Source organism: Camelus bactrianus, chromosome 19, assembly GCF_048773025.1.
Source record: "Camelus bactrianus isolate YW-2024 breed Bactrian camel chromosome 19, ASM4877302v1, whole genome shotgun sequence".
Taxonomy (NCBI): Eukaryota; Metazoa; Chordata; class Mammalia; order Artiodactyla; family Camelidae; genus Camelus; species Camelus bactrianus.
Window position 1 is genome coordinate 41725616 of NC_133557.1, and position 18428 is coordinate 41744043.

At 41.5% G+C, this 18428-nt stretch overlaps 1 protein-coding gene across 1 annotated transcript in view; it reads left to right on the forward strand.

The window, feature by feature from the left end:
- The window catches only part of TASP1 (taspase 1), a 261040-nt gene extending 242833 nt beyond the window's left edge, over window positions 1–18207 (forward strand). Inside the window, exon 14 of the mRNA XM_074347862.1 lies at window positions 18017–18207. Coding sequence (XP_074203963.1) covers window positions 18017–18037 — 21 coding nt within the window. The 3' untranslated portion in view covers window positions 18038–18207. The remainder of the gene's footprint in view (window positions 1–18016) is intronic.
- Window positions 18208–18428: the final 221 nt, after the last annotated feature.

Below are 18428 nucleotides of genomic sequence, written 5' to 3' on the forward strand. Positions count from 1 at the left end.
AGTAAACATCTCACCTCCAAAAGGGTACAGTCTTGCAAACATCGTGAAACAAAGACTTAGTATTGTGAGCTGAGCCAAGAATTTCCCAAAAGGGAAGGTGGAGCTTGGGCACAGCTTTCCTTCTCTTCCCCTGTGTAATATCGTCACATCATCTGGGGGTAACGTGTGCAGAAGGGAGCCTTTAGAAAGCCGGCTGGGCTACAATTTATGGTTCCCCTCAGCAACTAAATCTTTGTTCTCTGATCTAGAGCCCAGCAACTGTAATTGCTCTCTCCCCTTCTAAAAGTTATGTTTTTCCACAAAATATATGGATGTAATTTTAAAATTAAATAATATGCTCCCAAATAGCAGAGGCCTTCGCCCTTCCTACCCCGAAGTCCTGCTGCCCAAGACCCACTTTTGTCTCTTTTAGCTGTTTCTCCAGGTGCTTATCTGTTTGCATATAATCTTTCTAGATTTATTTGTTTTAAACTCTGCGTGCTGACTCCTGCTGTGTTAAAGACACAATACCTTTATATACTCCCTCCCCCTTTTCTGTCTCCCTATTCTCATAATTACATCACAATTTTTAGCTAAGTCAGTTGTCATTTTATATTAGTATGATTGGCAAATATGGTTTACCCCCTAAGTATGGTTCAGTTTTTTTCCATCAGATTTACTGATGTTCATTGATATTTTTTCCAAAAGCTCAAACATATCTGATAATATCTCTATTCTTCTTTTTTTTCTCTGAAGACTTCCTGCCAGACCCCTCTCTTCTTCAGTTTTGATACAGTCTTTGGGGCTGCTGCACAGTTGTCATTCTGGAGTTCTTCTCCACTGTCACCCTTTCCAGATCCCCTGTTTCTAGATGCCCACGTCTTCCACTTTCTTGGTCCACTCTCATCTTCTGTAGGATAATCTTCTCTAGTTTTCTAAGAACGGGCACAGGGAGGCATTTATTTTCTAGTTCAGGGATGTGTCTGAAATGTCTTTCTTCTCCCTCATACAATTATTTATTATTTGGCTGTATACAGATTCCTGGTTGAAACTCAACTCCTTCATTTCTTTGAGCACACATATTGCTTTGACTAGTCCAATGCGAAGTTCGTTTCCAATCCTTTGTGAGTGCGAACCCCCTCCTCGCTCTGGGATAGTTTTTAGGATTTCTGTTTATTTTGATGAGCTCCAGAGGACTGGTCACCCAGTGACATTTTTGAATTTCAAGGTACATTCTTCAATTATGGAATTTTTATTTTATTACTTATTTGATAATTTCCTTCCCTCTCTTTTCTCTAAGTCTCTGGAATATCTATTATTGGGACCTTTGATCTCCTACATTGATTCCCCAGGATGCTTATCACTCTTTAAGAAAAATCTTTTTTGATCTGTTCTACTTCCTAAAAAGTGTCATCTACTTTGTTTTCCAAATATTCCACTAATTAAAACAAATGTTAACCATCTTCATTTAAATGTATAAGAGTTCTTTCCTGTAATGCATTCTCGATGAGTACATGTGTAGTACATTTTGGATTTCTCATTATTCTACATAGTCCTGTTTTCTGCATCCACACAAGCTCTGGAACACAACACAGCAATTCCAGTGTTCTGTAACTGCACTGCTCAACATGGTAGCTGCTAGCCATATTTGACTGTTTAAAGTTAAAATCATTAAAAAACAGCTCAGTGTCACGCACTAGTCACATTTCAAATACTTTCTAGTCACATGTGGCTAGTGGTTATAGTACTGGATATCACAGACATAAACATTTTCATTACCAAACATTCTCTTAGATACCACTGTTCTATGGTTACACATATAAGGGGTACGTAACTTTATATTAGTTTCAGGTACACAACATAAGAATTTTTGTATTGTACAAAGCCTACTTTTAAATTAAAAAATCATTTAAAAAGATTTTTTTTAAATTAACATACTGTAAAACTGACATTCTTGTGTGTGTACAGTTCTGAACTTTAGCACAAGCACAGGTAAAGCTAACCATTACCACAATCATGATGCAGAACAGTTCTATACCCTCCCCCAAATTCTCTCATGCTACTCCTTTGGAGGCAAACGCTCTCACCCTCCCCACCCCACCCCCACCCCAGCCAAATAACCACTAATCTATTGTCTGTTCCTGTTGTTTTACCTTTTCAAGAACAGAGCATAGATGGCATCATATAATATGTAATCTTTCGAGACTGGCTTCTTTCACACAGCTTACTGTCTTTAAGATGCATCCAATTTGTTGCATGTACCATCTTCAGTGCTGAATAGTGTTTCAGTATATGGTTTTACCAGTTTGCTTTGTTGTTCACAGATGTCCACTGAAGGACATCTTGGTTATTTCCAGGTTTTGGAGTTTATGAACAACTCTGCTAAAATACCTGTGATCAAGTTTCTGTGTGAATACGTTTTTACTTCTCTAAGGTGAATATATATCCAGGAGTAGGTTTGCTGTGGCATATATTAAGTCTATGTTTAATTTTATAAAAAACTTCCAAACAGCGTCTCAGAGTGGCTACGCTATTTTATATTCCCAGAGGCACTGTGTCCAGTAGCTCTGCATCTTTGTCAGCACTTGATATTGGCTTTTTTTTTTTTGCCATTCTAATACATATATTTATTTTGGATTTAATTTGCAATTCATATATATATATATATATATATAATATTGAAGTATAGTCAGTTTACAATGTTGTGTCAGTTTCTGGTATACAGCACAATACTTCAGTCATACAGGAACATACATATATTTGTTTTCATATTCTCTTCCACTGTAAGTTCCTACAAGATATTGAATATAGTTCCTTGTGCTATACAGTGTAAACTTGTTGCTTATCTATTTTTTGTATATTAGTATCTACAAATCTTGAACTCCCAATTTCTCCTTCCCACCTCCTTCCCCTCTGGTAACCATAAGTTTCTTTTCTATGTCTGCGAGTCTGTTTCTGTTTTGTGAGAAAGTTCGTTTGTCTTATTTTCCCCCTAAATTCCACAATGAGTGAGCTATCATATGGTATTTTTCTTTATTTTTCTGGCTTACTTCACTTAGAATGATGATCTCCAGTTTCATCCATGTTGCAGCAGATGGCATTATTTTAGTTCTTTTTTATGGCTGAGTAGTATTCCATTGTGTAAATACACTACAATTCTTTATCCAGTCATCTTTCAATGGACATTTAGGTTGTTTCCATGTCTTGGCTATTGTATATAGTGCTGGTATGAACACTGGGGTGCAAGTGTCTTTTTGAATTAAGTTTCCCTCTGGATATATGCCCAGGAATCAGATTGCTAGATCATAAGATTTTTAGTTTTTTAAGGAATCTCCATACTGTTTTCCATAATGGCTGGCCATACTACATTTCCACCAACAGTGTAAGAGAGTTCCCTTTTCTCCACACCCTCTCCAGCATTTATCATTCATGGACTTTTTAATGATGGCCATTCTAACTGGTGGGAGGTGATACCTCATTGTAGTTTGATTTGCATTTCTCTGATAATTAGTGGCATTGAACATTTTCTCATGTGCCGATTGGCCATTTGTATGTCTTCATTGGAGAATTGCTTGTTTAAGTCTTCTGCCCATTTTTGTATTAGATTGTTTTATTTTTATTTTTAAGTTGTATGAACTATTTATATATTCTGGAAATTAAGCCCCTGTCAGTCTCATTTTTACATATATGTCTCCCATTCCATAGGCTGCCTTTTTGTTTAGCTTATGGTTTATTTTGCTGTGCAAAAGCTTATAAGTTTAATTAGGTCCAATTTGTTTATTTTTGCTCTTATTTCTATTGCCTGGGTAGAGTGCCATAGGAGAACATTGCTGAGATTTATGTCGGATAATGTTTTGCCTATGTTTTCTTCTAAGAGGTTTACAGTGCCTTGTCATATGTTTAAGTCTTTAAGTCATTTTGAGTTTATTTTCGTGTATGATGTGAGGGAGTATTCTAACTTCATTGATTTACATACAGCTGTCCAGTTGTCCCAATACCATTTGCTGAAGAGACAATCAAATCTCCTTTGTCAAAGATTAATTGACCAAAAGTTTGTGGGTTTATTTCTGGGCTCTGTAGTCTGTTCCATTGATCCATATGTCTGTTTTTGTACTAATACCATGCTATTTTGATTACTGTAGCTCTGTAGCATTTTCTGTAGTCTGGGAGGGTTATTCCTCCAGTTTCATTATTTTTCTTCGATATTGTTTTGGTAATTCTGGGTCTTTTGTGATTCCATATAAACTTTAGGATTATTTGTTCTAATTCTGTGAAGAATGTCCTGGGTAATTTGATAGAGATCACATTAAATCTGTAGATTGCTTTGGGTAGTTTGGCCATTTTAACAATATTAATTCTTCCAATCCAAGAACATGGGATATCTTTCCATTTCTTTAAGTCATCTTTAATTTCCTTAGTCAATGTTTTGTAGTTCTCCACATACAGGTCTTTCAATTCATTGGTCAGATTTATTCCAAAGTACTTTATTTTTGTTTTTGATGCAATTTTAAAAGGGATTGTTTCTTCACTTTCCTTTTCTGACATTTCATTGTTAGTATAAAGAAATGCCACTGATTTCTGTCTGTCAATCTGGTATCCTGCTACCTTGCTGAATTCTTTTATTAGCTATAGTATTCTTTTATTTTTGTGTGGAGCCTTTAGGATTTTCTATATATAGTATCATGTCATCTGCATATAATCAAATTTTTACTTCTTCTCTTCCAATTTGGATCCCTTTTATTTCTTTTTCTTGTCTAACTGCTGTGGCTAGGACTTCTAATACTATATTGACTGAAAATGGTGACAGTGGGCATCCTTGTCTTGTTTCAGATTTTAGGGGAAGGCTTTCAACTTTTCAACATTGAGTATTATGGCTGTAGTTTTGTCATAAATAGCTTTCATTATGTTGGGATATATTCCCTCTATAGCCACTTTGGTAAGAGTTTTTTTTTTTTATCATAAACGAGTGTTGAATTTTAGCAAATGCTTTTTCTGCATCTATTGAGATGATCGTGTGGTTTTTGTCCTTTCTCGTGTTGATGTGGTGTATCATGTTGATTGATTTGTGTATGTTGAGTCATCCTTGTGTCCCTGGAATGAATCCAGCCTGTTAATGGTGTGTTATCTTTTTTATGTGGTGTTGGTTTCTGTTTGGTAATATTTTGTTGAGGATTTTTGCATCTATGTTCATCAACAATATTGGCTTGTAGCTTTCTTTTTCGGTAGTGTCTCTGTCTGGTTTTGGTATCAGGGTGATGGTGTTTTCATAGAATGAGTTTGGGAGTATTCCCTCCTCTTCAGTCTTTTAGAAGAGTTTAAGAAGGATTGATATGAGCTCTTCTTTGTATGGTTGATAGAATTCCTCAGTGAAGCCTTCTGGTCCTGGACTTTTGTTTGCAGGGAAGTTTTTTATTGCTGAGTCTATTTTACTTGTAGTGATCGGCCTGTTCAAATGATCTATTTCATCTTGATTCAGTTTTGGTGGACTGTTTGTTTCTAGAAACTTGTCCATTTCTTCTAAATTGTCCAATTTATTGCCATATAGTTGTTCATAGTATTCTGTTATGATTTTTTATGTTTCTGTGGTGTAGGTTGTAATTTCTCCCTTTTCATTTCTTATTTTGTTTATTTGTGTGCTCTCTCTTTTCTTCTTGGAGAGCCTGGCTGGAGGGTTGTTAATTTTGTTTGGTCTTTCAAAAACCCAGCTCCTGGTTTGATTGATTTTTTCTATTTGTTTAAATCTCTTCTTTATTTATTTCCTCCCTGATCTTTCTAATTTCTTTCCTTCTGCTGACTTTAGATTTTGTTTGTTCTTCTTTTTCTAATTCTTTTAGGTGATAGGTTAGGTGTTTATTTGAGATTGTTCTTATTTTTTGAGAAAGGCCTGTATTGCTATGAGCTTCCCTCTTAGGACTACTTCTGCTGCATCTCATAGATTTTGTGTGGTTGTGTTTTCATTGTCATTTGTCTCAAGGTACTTTTTAATTTCATCTTTGATTCCATCATTGAACCATTGATTTTTAATAGCATGTTGTTTAGTCTCCATACTGTTGTTTTTTTCTCATTTATTTCTCTGTAGTTGATTTCTAGTTTCATGCCATTGTGGTCAGAGAAGATGCTTGAAATAATATATATCCTCTTAAATTTGTTGAGGCTTCTTTGGTACTAGAGCATGTGATCTATCCTAGACAGTGCTCCATGAGCACTTGAAAAGGATGTATATTCTGTTTTGAGGGGATGTAAAGTCCTGAAAATATCAACCACATCCCACTGTACTATTGTGTCATTTAGTATTTCCACTGCCTTACTGATTTTCTGACTGGAAGATCTGTCCAATGATATTAGTGGGATGTTAAAGCATCCTATTAATATTGTATTCCCATCAATTTCTCCCTTTGTGTCTGTTAGTATTTGCTGTATATATTTAGATGCTCCTATATTGGGTGCATATATGTTAATGAGTGTAATAGCCTCATCTTGTATTGCTCCTTTGATAATTATATAGTGTCCTTTTTTTTTTTTATCTTTCTTTATGGCCTTTGTTTTAAAGTCTATTTTGTCTGATAGGAGTATTGCTACTCCCACTTTTTTGTCATTTCTATTTGCATGAAATACCTTTTCCCATGTTGTCACTTTCAATCTATGTGTGTTCTTCACTCTAAAGTGGGTCTCTTATAGGCAGCATATTGTAGGCTTTTGTTTTATTATCCAATCTGCCACTCTGTGTGTTTTGAGTGGAGCATTTAGTCCACTGACATTTATAGTAATTATTAATAGATATGTGTTTATTGCCATTTTGAACTTTGTTTTCCAGTTGACTTGATATTTCATTTTTGCTCCTTTCTTTTCCTTTTTGTGGTTTGATAATTTTCTTTTGTATTATCTTGGTTTGTTTTTGTTTTTTGTGACTCTGTTGTATGCTTTTGACTTGTGTTTACCCTATTTTTCAAGTATGTTAACCCCTTACTATATCCATTTGCTTTAGACTGATAGTCATGTAGGCTCAAACATATCCTATAAAGAATGAAGGAAAAAGAAAAAAATAAGAGAAAAAAAATCTATATTTTCTTGCTCCCCTCTTCCACCTATTATTATTTTGATATTCTTTATTTATTTTTTTTACATCTTCATTTTTATTCTCTTGCAATTCACTGTAGTTATCACATTTACAATTACGATTTTCTCATTTCTATAGCTTCCTGTTTCTTTTCTATTTAGAGTATTTCAGTATTTCTTTTAGGATAGGCTTAATATTGCTGAATTCTTTTAGTTTTTGCTTGTCTGTGAAATTTTTTATCTCTCCTACTCTGAAGAATAGTCTTGCTGTATAAAGTACCCTGGGTTGCAGCTTTTTCTCATTCAGGACTTTGAATATATCTTGCCATTCCCTTCTGGCCAGCATTGCTGTGTAGAGAAATCAGTTGAAAGCCTTATGAGGGTTCCCTTGTAACCAATCCTTTGTTTTTCTCTTCCTGCCTGTAGAATCCTTTCTTTATCTTGTAACTTTGGCCATCTTAATTATGATATGTCTTGGAGTAGGTCTGTTTGGGTTCTTCTTGTTTGGGACCCACTGTGCCTCCTGTACTTGGATAACTATTTCCTTCTTTAGGTTTGGAAATTTTTCAGTCATGATTTCTTCAAATACCTTTTCAATTCCCTCTTCTCTTTCCTTTCCTCCTGGGACCCTTATTATGTGTAGGTTGGCATGCTTTATACATAGGTCCCTTATGTTGCTTTCATTGGTTTTTATTTGCTTTTCTGTCTGCTGTTCTGATTGAGTGACCTCCATTATCCTGTCTTCTAAGTCACTAATTCATTCCTCTGCATCATCTAGTCTGCTCTTGATTGTCTTTAGCTCGGCTCTTATCTCAACAATTGAGTTTTCTGTTTTTAATTGGCTCTTCTTTATAGTTTCGATTTCCTTTTTAAAGTATTCTCTGTCTCTATCCACAGTTTCTTTTAGTTCTTTTAGTGCATTGATCATTCCCTTTTTGAAGTTATGACCTAGTAGACTATTGAGGTCTATGTAATTGATCATTCTTTCAGGAGATTTTTCTTGTTCTTTTAATTGGGAGTGGTTCCTCTGTTTCTTCATTTTAGTTATATTTCTCTGGTTCTATGGATTTAGGATTATCATTTATCTACTGTGGTCTTGAAAAGCTGTTTGTGTTTATTTAAAGTGGGAGTATTTCCGTGTAGACTGTGTGCATCTAATAAGTTTGTTGTTATTGATGATCTTAGTATAGATGGTTGCCACGTCTGTCTTCCATGAGTGTTGGCTCTTATCCCTTTGATTGGCGGTGTTGTGGTGATCAGAGTCTGCCCTGGTTGTTGTTGTTGAGCTGGGATTCCTTTTTCATTCTGTGGTTGTCACAGCCTTGACAGGCACCAAGTCTGCTCCTCTGTTCTTTTGCTGGAATAGAGGCTTCTAGTCCCATTTCTGAGCTGCAGCATGTGGTAGGCAGGGCTGGATTGCTTCAGCTGGGAAAGAGAGTAGGCAGGAGGTGTCCAGAGAGAAGTGCCCTGTGTGGTGTTGCCTGTCTCTTGTTATGGAGGCTTACAAAGTATTCTTTGTTGATGCTGCCTTTGTCCTCACCTTAGCTGTGGGAATGTCAGCCACCTATTCTGGTGTCCCCCAGGTTCTGAGCCCCAGGAACCACCAGTGCAGATCCATCATTGTCAGGTGCTAGGAACCACCGTAGCATGTGTGCTGTTATACAGCTGAATCTGTGGTGCACCAAAGTGTCGGGGCAGACCCCAGCCCCACCTCCACATATGGTCCAGTATGCCAGCCTGTTGTAAATACCCATACTCGCCCCCACTGTGAGTTAGAACTCTGCTCACTGCCTGTTCCAGAGAGAGCAAATCCACTCTCTATGCCTGCGGCTGTAAACAAATCTCAGTCCAGCCTGCGAAGTCGCCAGGCAGCTGGGTATGGATTCAGCTTTAGCCCCGCCTCTTCACAGCAGTGATGGCTATGACCAAGCCCCACTTCTTTTCTCGTGAGAACACACCAACAATGGAGCCAAGTGGAGAAAGTGGCTATGGCGTGCCTGAGTTGTGACACTCCCCCACTACACACACCAACAGTGGTGCTTTTTCATGGGAGTCCCAGGCTATTCTGTTCTACACACACCCCCAGCCAGAACTCCACCACTCTCCAGTCCCCTGAGGCTGTCTCTGTGGAGGGGACCACAGCCCCCTGCCTGGGCTCCTCACCCATCTCCAGCAGCCAGTCCCAAGTCATCCCTGCCAGCTTGTCTAAGGCTGTGGATCACAGGGACCCTCTGTGGCAGTTTCCCTTAGTTCTGTCTGCCAAGCAGTTGCCACTTTCTCCTCCGAGTCTTGGAAGCTCCTCTTCTGTCCCCACTGACCTTCTGGCTTGAGAGGGGGCATCCCAGTTTGAGGGTGCCTTTCTTTCTGTGCCACTCCCTCCTTGCAGGACCAGTCCTGCACTGATTTTTTTTTCTTTTTTTTTCTTACCAGCTTTTGTGAGAATCCTCCGTATTTCAAAATGAGAGACACTCTGCCAGATTTCAATAGGTGTTCAGTGTGATTCAGTGGGTTTGCAGATGTAATTCTTGGTGTATTTGTGGGATAGGGTGAGCTGTGAGTCTCTCTACTCCACCATCTTGGCTCCTCCCTCAATTTGCAATTCCTTAAAGGCTAATTATATTTTGCTTCTTTTCTTGTGCTTATTTACCATCTTTATATCTTTTTTGGAGACGTTCATTTTTTTTTTGCCCATTTTAAAATCAGGTTGTTTATTTTCTTACTGTTGAGTTTTGAGATTTGTTTATATATTCTGGTTATAAGTTCTTTGTCAGATATGTGATTTGCAAATACATCTCCCAGTCTGTGGCTTGCTTTTCATTCTCTGAATAGTATCTGTTACAGTGCAGAATTTCCAACTGTTGCTTTATAATAAATCTTCAAATTGGATAGTGTGATTTCTCCAATTTTATTATTATTTTTTGAAATTGCTTTGACCATTCTAATTGCTTTTCCATATATATTTTAGAGCCAGTGTACTATATCTACAAAAGAAAATCCTAATGGGGTTGAGATTGGAATTTAGTAAAATGCTTAGATCATTTTGGGGGGTGAAATTAACATCTTAACTATGCTGAGTCTTTCAGTCCATAAATGTGGTATATCTCTCCATTTACTTAGCTCTTCCTTGAGTTCTTTCATTAATGTTTTATAATTTCTATCATACAGATTGTGCACATTTTCAAGATTTCTACATCATTATGTTATTTTTTGAAGCTATTGTAAATTATATCTTTTAAAATTTTGATTTCTAATTTTTTACTACTAATACACAGAAATACAATTTATTTTTAAATGTTGATTATGCATTTTATGTCCCATTTTATGTACCTGTGATCATTCACAGGTATCCTGTGACCTTGATAAACTCATTTATTAGTTCTAGGAGCTTTTTGGGCAGATTCCTTGCAAATTTCTACGTAGATTATCATCTTATATGTGAATGGAAAGAGCCTTCTTTCTAATATCAGGGTTTTGGTGACAATATACTCAGAGATCAGATAAAAATTTCAAGTGTCATAAAACAAAGCTGGAGCTTTTGGTCCCCTTCTTTTTCACTTCTGTCTTCCTGATTTAAACTCCTTCTGGATTATCTGCATGCTTTCCCCCCCCACTCCCCTAATCATAAAGATTTTCATATAAATACTCTCCCAATGAAATGGTGTTATGGCAAGAGTGGTTTTAGTGACATGGTCTTTGTAAAACATTAACTATTCTAAAAGCAAAATCAACTTTCCTAGGTGGTCTCAGGACCTTTAACTTCATACCCAGAAGCCCCCTCAAATAAGTTATTCCACTGAGTTACTTGGTGGTAAATGTTGCATCTTTAACACCAGTGATGATAAAATTGAACTGGAGCCAGGCATCCCTGTTGTCCAGATGCCTCCTCAGGGGCTTCTGATAAAGGGATGGAGAAGCATCAGTCCCAGGACTGAGACAGCCTGGGGAGCCACGGAGGAAGGGGGCCAACGGTTCTGGCTCCTCCAAAGGCTCCTGGAACCAAACCACAGCTGGTGTCTTCCAGACAAAGTGGTTCCATCATTTGTTTATAGAAAAATGGTACTCCCACCACCAGCTGACCCTTTAAGGATGTTTCCAACAGCTTAGCCCACACAAATGACAGGCTGAAGTTAACTGTACCACTCTAATTGAGGACTGTCAAAAATACCAACACGCAGGAGGTGGCACTTGGGTCCCAAATTGTCCTAGAGAATAAGAAGGAAGATGAGAAAAATATTCCCTGTGGGCTGCCTTAGCTTACATGCATTATGTCATTAATTTGGCAACAAAACAGGAAACAACACCATGCTCAGAGCCAAAAATAAAGCCCAGGCTCCACGTCCAGAAGTACTAAAGACAAGATGAAGAGAGTTTTTAATTAGGACCGACCAGCCATAATAAACCTATGGAGACAGAACTGCATGCTCCCTGGCACACACTACACCACCCATCCAGCAGGGTCAGTAGCTAAAAATGCACTTTGAGTGGAAAGAATAAAAAAGCCAATGTGAAATCCATTAGGCCCTAGCAATGGGTTGACTTGCCAAGTTTTTTCACTAGTAATGCACAGCTGTGAGAAGACTATCACACCCAACGTCTCCACCTCTCAGGCACTATTTATGTTCCAGAGGGGCTTCCAAGGAGCACACAGAGCTGTTCGCAAAAGCCAGGTTTTATTTTCTTCAATAAATACTCACCAAGATGTGGCCACGCCCGAACTTTGTGCTACAGCCACTTTATCTTTTTTCTATCTTTCCCAGCTTTATTGAGATATAATTGACATGTAACATTATGTACAATATGATGATTTGAAATGTATATATATTGCAAAATAATTATCATAAGACATTCAAGTGTTCTTGGTGATGTTGAGGCAGATCTAACCCATCCACCCATCCACCCATCCACCATTACCAGGCATCTACCACATTCCAGATACTGGTCTGGGTGCTTAGAACACAAAGTGGTACAAAATGTAGACATCCCTGCCCTAAGAAGTTCATAGTCTTGGCTACCTTTTTTCAGAAGCCATATTGTTCTTTCCATCATTCATTTATTCAACAAATCCTAATTGTGATATTATCTTAAATTTTATTTTTTTAATTATCTTAAAATTTATTTTTTTAACACTTCTTTTTTCGTGGAGGGGTAAGTAATTAGGTTTATTTATTTATTTTCAGAGAAGGTACTGGGGATTGAACCCAGGACCTTGTGCATGTTAAGTATGTGCTCTACCACCTGAGCTATAGCCTCCCCCAGTCTTAAATTTTAAAGAAACTTTTTTCCCCTTATGATTAAAGCAACATAGAGACACTGTAGAAAAACAAGAGGATACAGGAAATAGTAGACAAGTTGTTGTTAGCACTTCTATACGTGTCCTTAAGACCAAGGTTTTCCAACATTGGCACTATCCACCTGTGGGGACGACAATTTTTCGGGGTGGGAGGCATCCTGTGCACTGTGGGTGTTTAGCAACATCCCCGGCCCCTGCCCCCTACCTCCTAGATGCCAGTAGCAACTCCCTTTCTACTCATCACTCCTGTTGGAACACCTCAAAATGACTCCAGACATGGCCTGTCTCCCAGGCTCTCACTGACTTAGGCCATTCCAGGTTTGGTGTGGGGTTTGTTGACTGAATTCTGCCATTCATCCTTTTCCCTTCTGGGAGTCTAGATGACACTTATAAACACAGGGAATTGAGCCAAATGGAATAGAAGTTAACTACTTTATTCATTACCCAAATTGGGGTAACTGGACCTCATGTAAGCTGTACTGGTTTCACTCATCCAAAGCAATCTAAGAAGCTGGGACTGGAAAGAAGAGGCCTGGCTGGGCCTGGCTGGGGCAGGACGTGAGCCTCTGGGAGGGACAGGTCTGAGAGGCCAGGAAACGGGGAGGTTCTGTCATAGAGTTTTGAGGCAGAATGACCTGCATCTACTTGTATGCCCATTTGGCCAACTGAGATGAGCCTCTCTCTCTAGGTTGGAGGGTCAGTGCCAAGGCTGGGCACTGCCTCTTCAGCTCTGCTGAGAAAGCCATGGAATTGGAGGGACCTCCTGTTTTATGAGTCAAGGCAGGAATGAGGGGGGTGGGGGCTGGGGAAGCAGGCAAAGAAGGGCTCAGATACATAGTTTCCTTTCTGTAAATATAGAAATACACAGACACAGTTTAAGCAAAAACAGTGTCATACTCTACAGAGTGTTTTATAGCCTTCCTGGTGTCACACTGTACCTACTCTTTTGTAACCCTTTTCAGTTAACGTATCAGCACTTCTCCCTTTAAATTATTTAAGACGTAATTTTAAATGGCTGCCTACTGCTTGCTTGTACATAATGTGTTTAACCAATTCATTTTCAACTTTGATGCTTGTTGTTTTCAAATTTCTTCTAATATGAAAACACTTGGGCATCTAAGACAGCACATTTATCCTTGATCATTGCCTATGGGCAGATTATTAGATATAGAAGCATCGATTCACATGGTGTGCATTGCAATGTCCTCCTGGAAGGGAACCCCAAATTATATGTAGCTAAGATAACTGGGCCATAAATAAAGAAAAGGCAACTTAACAGATGCACTGCATATCTTTCTGACTTCTCTGAAGTCCAGATGATTGCTTAAGTCTGGGGCCCCCAGTTTCAAAGGCTTGAGCCCTGGATGTGGGTTTTGCTGCCCCCCCCCCACTTCCCCTAGCAGCCAACAGCTCTGATGTCCCCGGAAAGACTCTGGTCTTCCCTCCTTGGGCACCAGACTCCTTGTGCACCACGTGTGCTTTGTTACTGTCGCCGTGCTGTGCACACAACCCTGTTGTCTTCTGGATTTAACACCCCTGATGAGGTTAGATGCATTTTCATTGGCTGTGATCTCAACTGGAGAAGGCTGTTGTTTATTGTAAATGTTTGTAATTTTCTGTATATCATGATATTTTGCCATCTTAGGAAAATTGTTCTGATTTCCTTCCCTGGGATAGCCAGTTCTTAGAGGTGGCAAAAGACTGAGCCGGGAACATGCCCTTGATATGCAAACTCACCATTCCAGGTTACACCTACTCCACCTGGCCCTGGCACCCCAGAAGGCATTCCTCTGCTGTAATCATCCCAGGGCAGTGCCAGGTGCCAGGCAACTAGGGACCACCCTTAAAGCCCAAAGCCTGCCGAAAAAACCTCAAACTAGCCAGTCCTAAAGAGTTCTGCCCTGCCCTGTCTTGCCTTTTCAGAGGACTCCCCAGTAAAGGCCATGACCTGAATGTCCCCCTCACTCCTGTCTTCTGCCTCCTGACCCCTCTAGTGTCTTTCCCACGTGGCCCTGCATGGATGCCGTGCCTCCTGTCTCCAGGATCCCTGCGTATAATAAACTTTGGCTTTTTCCGAGCCTCTCTTCTGCCTCCTGTTGTGGCTAACCCTGCTGCCCATCTCACAGAATATACAATGGCGTGGTTCAGGCTTTATGAAGCAGATTCCCAAGGCTTCCTGGGGATGAGTTATCAATCTTCCAAGAATCCAGGCAGTGACATTTTTCTGTTGTGTTTCCAGCCTGAGGATCCCATAAGGAAGAGCTGCTGGGATTCACCCACACACTTCCTTAAAGTGACCTTTAACCAGGGTGGTTGTTAAACACTAGAACCAGTGAAATACTGTCTGGAAATCAAAAGCTCACTTTGTTCTAGGAGACTTTTTGTATCTTTTTTCTTCATCTTTCTCTTCCCCAACTTCAACATGACCCCAAAAAGTGCCGTCTGAGTTGCGAATCAGGAGACAGCCCGACTGCCAAGCTCAATATTTGTGTTTGGGAGCGTGGCCCCCGTCAAACAGTAGTTGCCCTTGAGCTGCCTCCAAGGTCTCTCTTAGCCAGTGTGTTGGCCAAACATTCCTGCTCTTCATTTTTTTGTCTTTGTTTGTTTGTTTGTTTGTTTAGGTTTGGGAGGGAGCTAAGTGTCTTCAGGGGAAGAGATGGACTAGGCAATGAGGAGGCTATGGCCGTGGTGGGGCTCAGTCCCCAGAGTCCGGCTGTACATCCCCAGCTGCCCCTTCTAACCTCTGGTGGAGTCAGAAAAAGCCTCTGGGTTTGTGGAAACAGTGGAACCAATGGGGTTGGCACAGCCAACAAAAGCCCAGTGTTCCGCCCACTCTGAATCCAGCGCCCAGGTCCATCTTCCAGAGACACTGACGGCTCTGTTCTGCGAAGCACCGGCCTTGCGTCACCGACCAGGAGAGAAGGCGCGTGCGAGACCTCCCTCTTGCAAAACGCAGAGCCGCCAGAGAGCAGGGCCAGAGCCCTGACGTTGGATCTAGCAGGGTGTTTGGTCAGGGAGGCAGTTCATCTTTCTCCCGGCACCCCATGGAGGTCAAGGACGCTTCAGGTTCTGTCCGGGAAGGATGAGGAGGGCAGGGTCAGCCCTTGGACGATGCCTCTGGAGCGCTCCTGGCACCCCTGCCACCGTTGGTAACTTCAGGGCCCAGAGGCCTCACCAGTCTCAAAGTGCAGCTGAAGTGGAGAAAAAGCTAGCCAACAGAATTCCCTACATTCTGATTATGGCTCTTAAATGAAGAAACAAACAAAAGACCCCTACATGCATGCAAATAAACAGAAATACAAATAAAAATGTGAGCTGCGGCTTCTTTATTTTCTGTCATGTGGTCATATTGTCTTTCTAATTAGAAAAGATAGAAAGGAAACAATTCAAAAATTTTCACCAGGTTTTCAAAGGTAGAATCAGGGCAGAGTGCAGGCATCCAGCCCGGTGAATGTGTGGAAACATGCTCGAGCCTGGGGAGGTGCTACATGGGGGGAGGTGGGGGGCACCACTTTGACCCGACTTGCTTACCTGTCAGATAAGGCCTGATCTCCTTACATGGATTCGAGGAGCAGTGGAATCTTGGAAGACTCAGGCCTCCACTGTGCCTCAAGCCAAAGAAATCCTGGAGGTGGCTGGGGCTGTTTTCTGGGCCTGCTGTGGCCCATTAATCATGTCAGCTGCTGAGAGAGCCTGGAGGGGGTGAAGGCAGGGCAAGCATAGATGGGGAGGGGCTTGTGGTGCATGAAGACAAGGCCCTGGGGAGACAGGAGGAGAATAAAAGTTGCCAGAGAAATTTGTCTCAAGGGACAACTTCTCTCACACTTGATATTGACCCCATGGGATCACATTTTCTTCTCAGGAGGTTGGAAGTTCCCAAGGGTAGCCAGGAGATTGTTGAAAGAATAAAGCTTTCATTCCAGAAACCTGCCCCTGGACACAGAGATCTCTACTGGCAGATCTTTCTGTGAAATCCTGTGGATCTCTGCGTTTAAGTGAAGAATCTCCCCATCTCTTCTCTCCCAGCTTCCCTTCCCATCACGTAGACACTAACCCTTCCCTTTGCCTCCATTAACTTGGATTAAGTTTTCAAAGGTTAAAAAGATTAACCCTTTTATCAGGATCTGAAAAGTCTAAGTCTAAATATTGTGTTGAAGGAAACTTTGGGTTTGGGGATCCTGTCTGGGCAGGTATGTGTGTGTATTCCAGACACTGTAGACCTGAGGGCATCCCCAATAGCCCCGCCCCTCGGGCCTGGAGTTTAAGACCACGGGTACTTCCTGGCCTTCTTAGGTCCTGCTTCTCTCTCCCAGGACGGAATTCCTGCTCGTGTCACACAACTAAAAAGTCCATTGGGTACCTGAAAAGAGGATTCTCTTTTTTAATTTTCGTAATTCTTATTTTTTCTTGAAGTGTAGTCAATTTACAATGTTAGTTTCAGGTGTACAGCAAACAGTTCAATTATACATATATATATATTCAGATTCTTTTCCATTACAGCTTATTACATGAAATTGAATATAGTTCCCTGTGCTGTGCAGTAGGTCCTTGCTGTTTATCTTTTTACATAGAGGATACTCTTTAAAAAACAAAGAAAGATGGCATCAGCCTGGGGTTGAGCAGTTGAGAAAAGGGAGGAGGAAGACATCCCCAAGCAGAAGGGCTGTTGCTAAGCGGGTGATACTACAGAAGTGTGCAAAGCTCATGGATGAGGCTCGCCCAGCTCTCGTGGCAGCTCCGAGACAGGGCTGCCCAGTTAAGGTCTGGGAATCCTCCTGGCTTCTGGACCCTATTTGTTGGGGTCCCTAGTGTCTTTCTTCCTCCAGGCTGGCTGCAGCCATCTGCCAGGAGACCTGGGCAGGTGCTCAGCAAACGGGAGTCACAGGTGAAAGGAAAGAGTGTAAGTGGGAGGAGGGGGAATTGCAATTCACTGAGACCTGGGAGAGCAAGAAAGCCTGATGGGGGCCGCGCATCACAGGACAGGAGTGGGCCATCCTCAGATCAGGAGGACTTCCCCACTCTGGAGGGCAGGAAATGAGTTGCTTGGCCCAGATCTGCGGCCCCACTCGATGCAGGGGGAAATGCATAGGAATAAAGTGGATGCTTTCTTTAGTTTGTGCCCTGGTCCAGGCATGGTTTGGGGCGCCTCCTTGGTTTTGGGATTTGGAAACTTTCCTGCGAGTGAGAACTGAACTTAGCATTGTCTCCAGAGCCAGAAAATTTGGGCAATAAAGCCCAGCAGGGCCATTTCCCGGAGCAACCCGGTGCCTCTGCGGGTGCTGAGGAGCCTCTGATCTCCGGAGAGTGGTGGCCAAGGTGGCGGTGGTTTGTTTTGGTGGAGGTCCTGGCTTCCTCACCTGGCCTCCGAGCAGATCTGACACTGGCCTCCTGCTGGGCTCATTTAATACGTGTGGATGGGGACAGTGGCAGTGGAATTTCTCATTTTGCCCACTCATGCAGGAATGGCACCACGCAGGACTCTGCCCGAGGTAAAGAGGCCAGGGAAAGAACATTTGCCCCCACCGTCCGGGACCCTTCCCTGACTCTGCAGCAGCTCAGCTGTGTTGCTGCGGAGAAGGCCCTGTTCTTTGAGGCTCCGCCAGCAAAGTGCATGTGAGCAATTTTCCCCTCTTCTTGAGACATTCCTTCCTGCGTCTTTGCAGCCACAACCTCTAGCTTCTCCTTTTCCAGGGCCCAGATGGTGAGAAGTGATCGGAGCTGGGTGTACACCCACCCCCAACATGCCCACACCCAGTGTGCCATCAGGAGGACCCCGTCAGGAGCATGTGACCCCCCTCATCCTCCTGCAAAGGGCCCCGTGGGTGATTTCATCAAAGGGACATTCCAAGGTCTTCTGCAACCTTTTGATCACTTGTGAAATTGTCACTTGTGCAATCTCCAAGCTTGAAAGCAGAGGAGGCAAGAGCCGGGTACTGTCATCTGAGGGCCGTGAGTGCCACAGAGATTCATCGGGCTGGGCATGCCTTAGACCAGCTGGCAAGGTGAACATCTCCCTGTAACCTGAGGAAGGGCTGGGGATAACAGTCAAGATTTTGACTTGCAAACCCCTGGCTGTGAGGCAACTCCAAGCACCTCAAAAGGA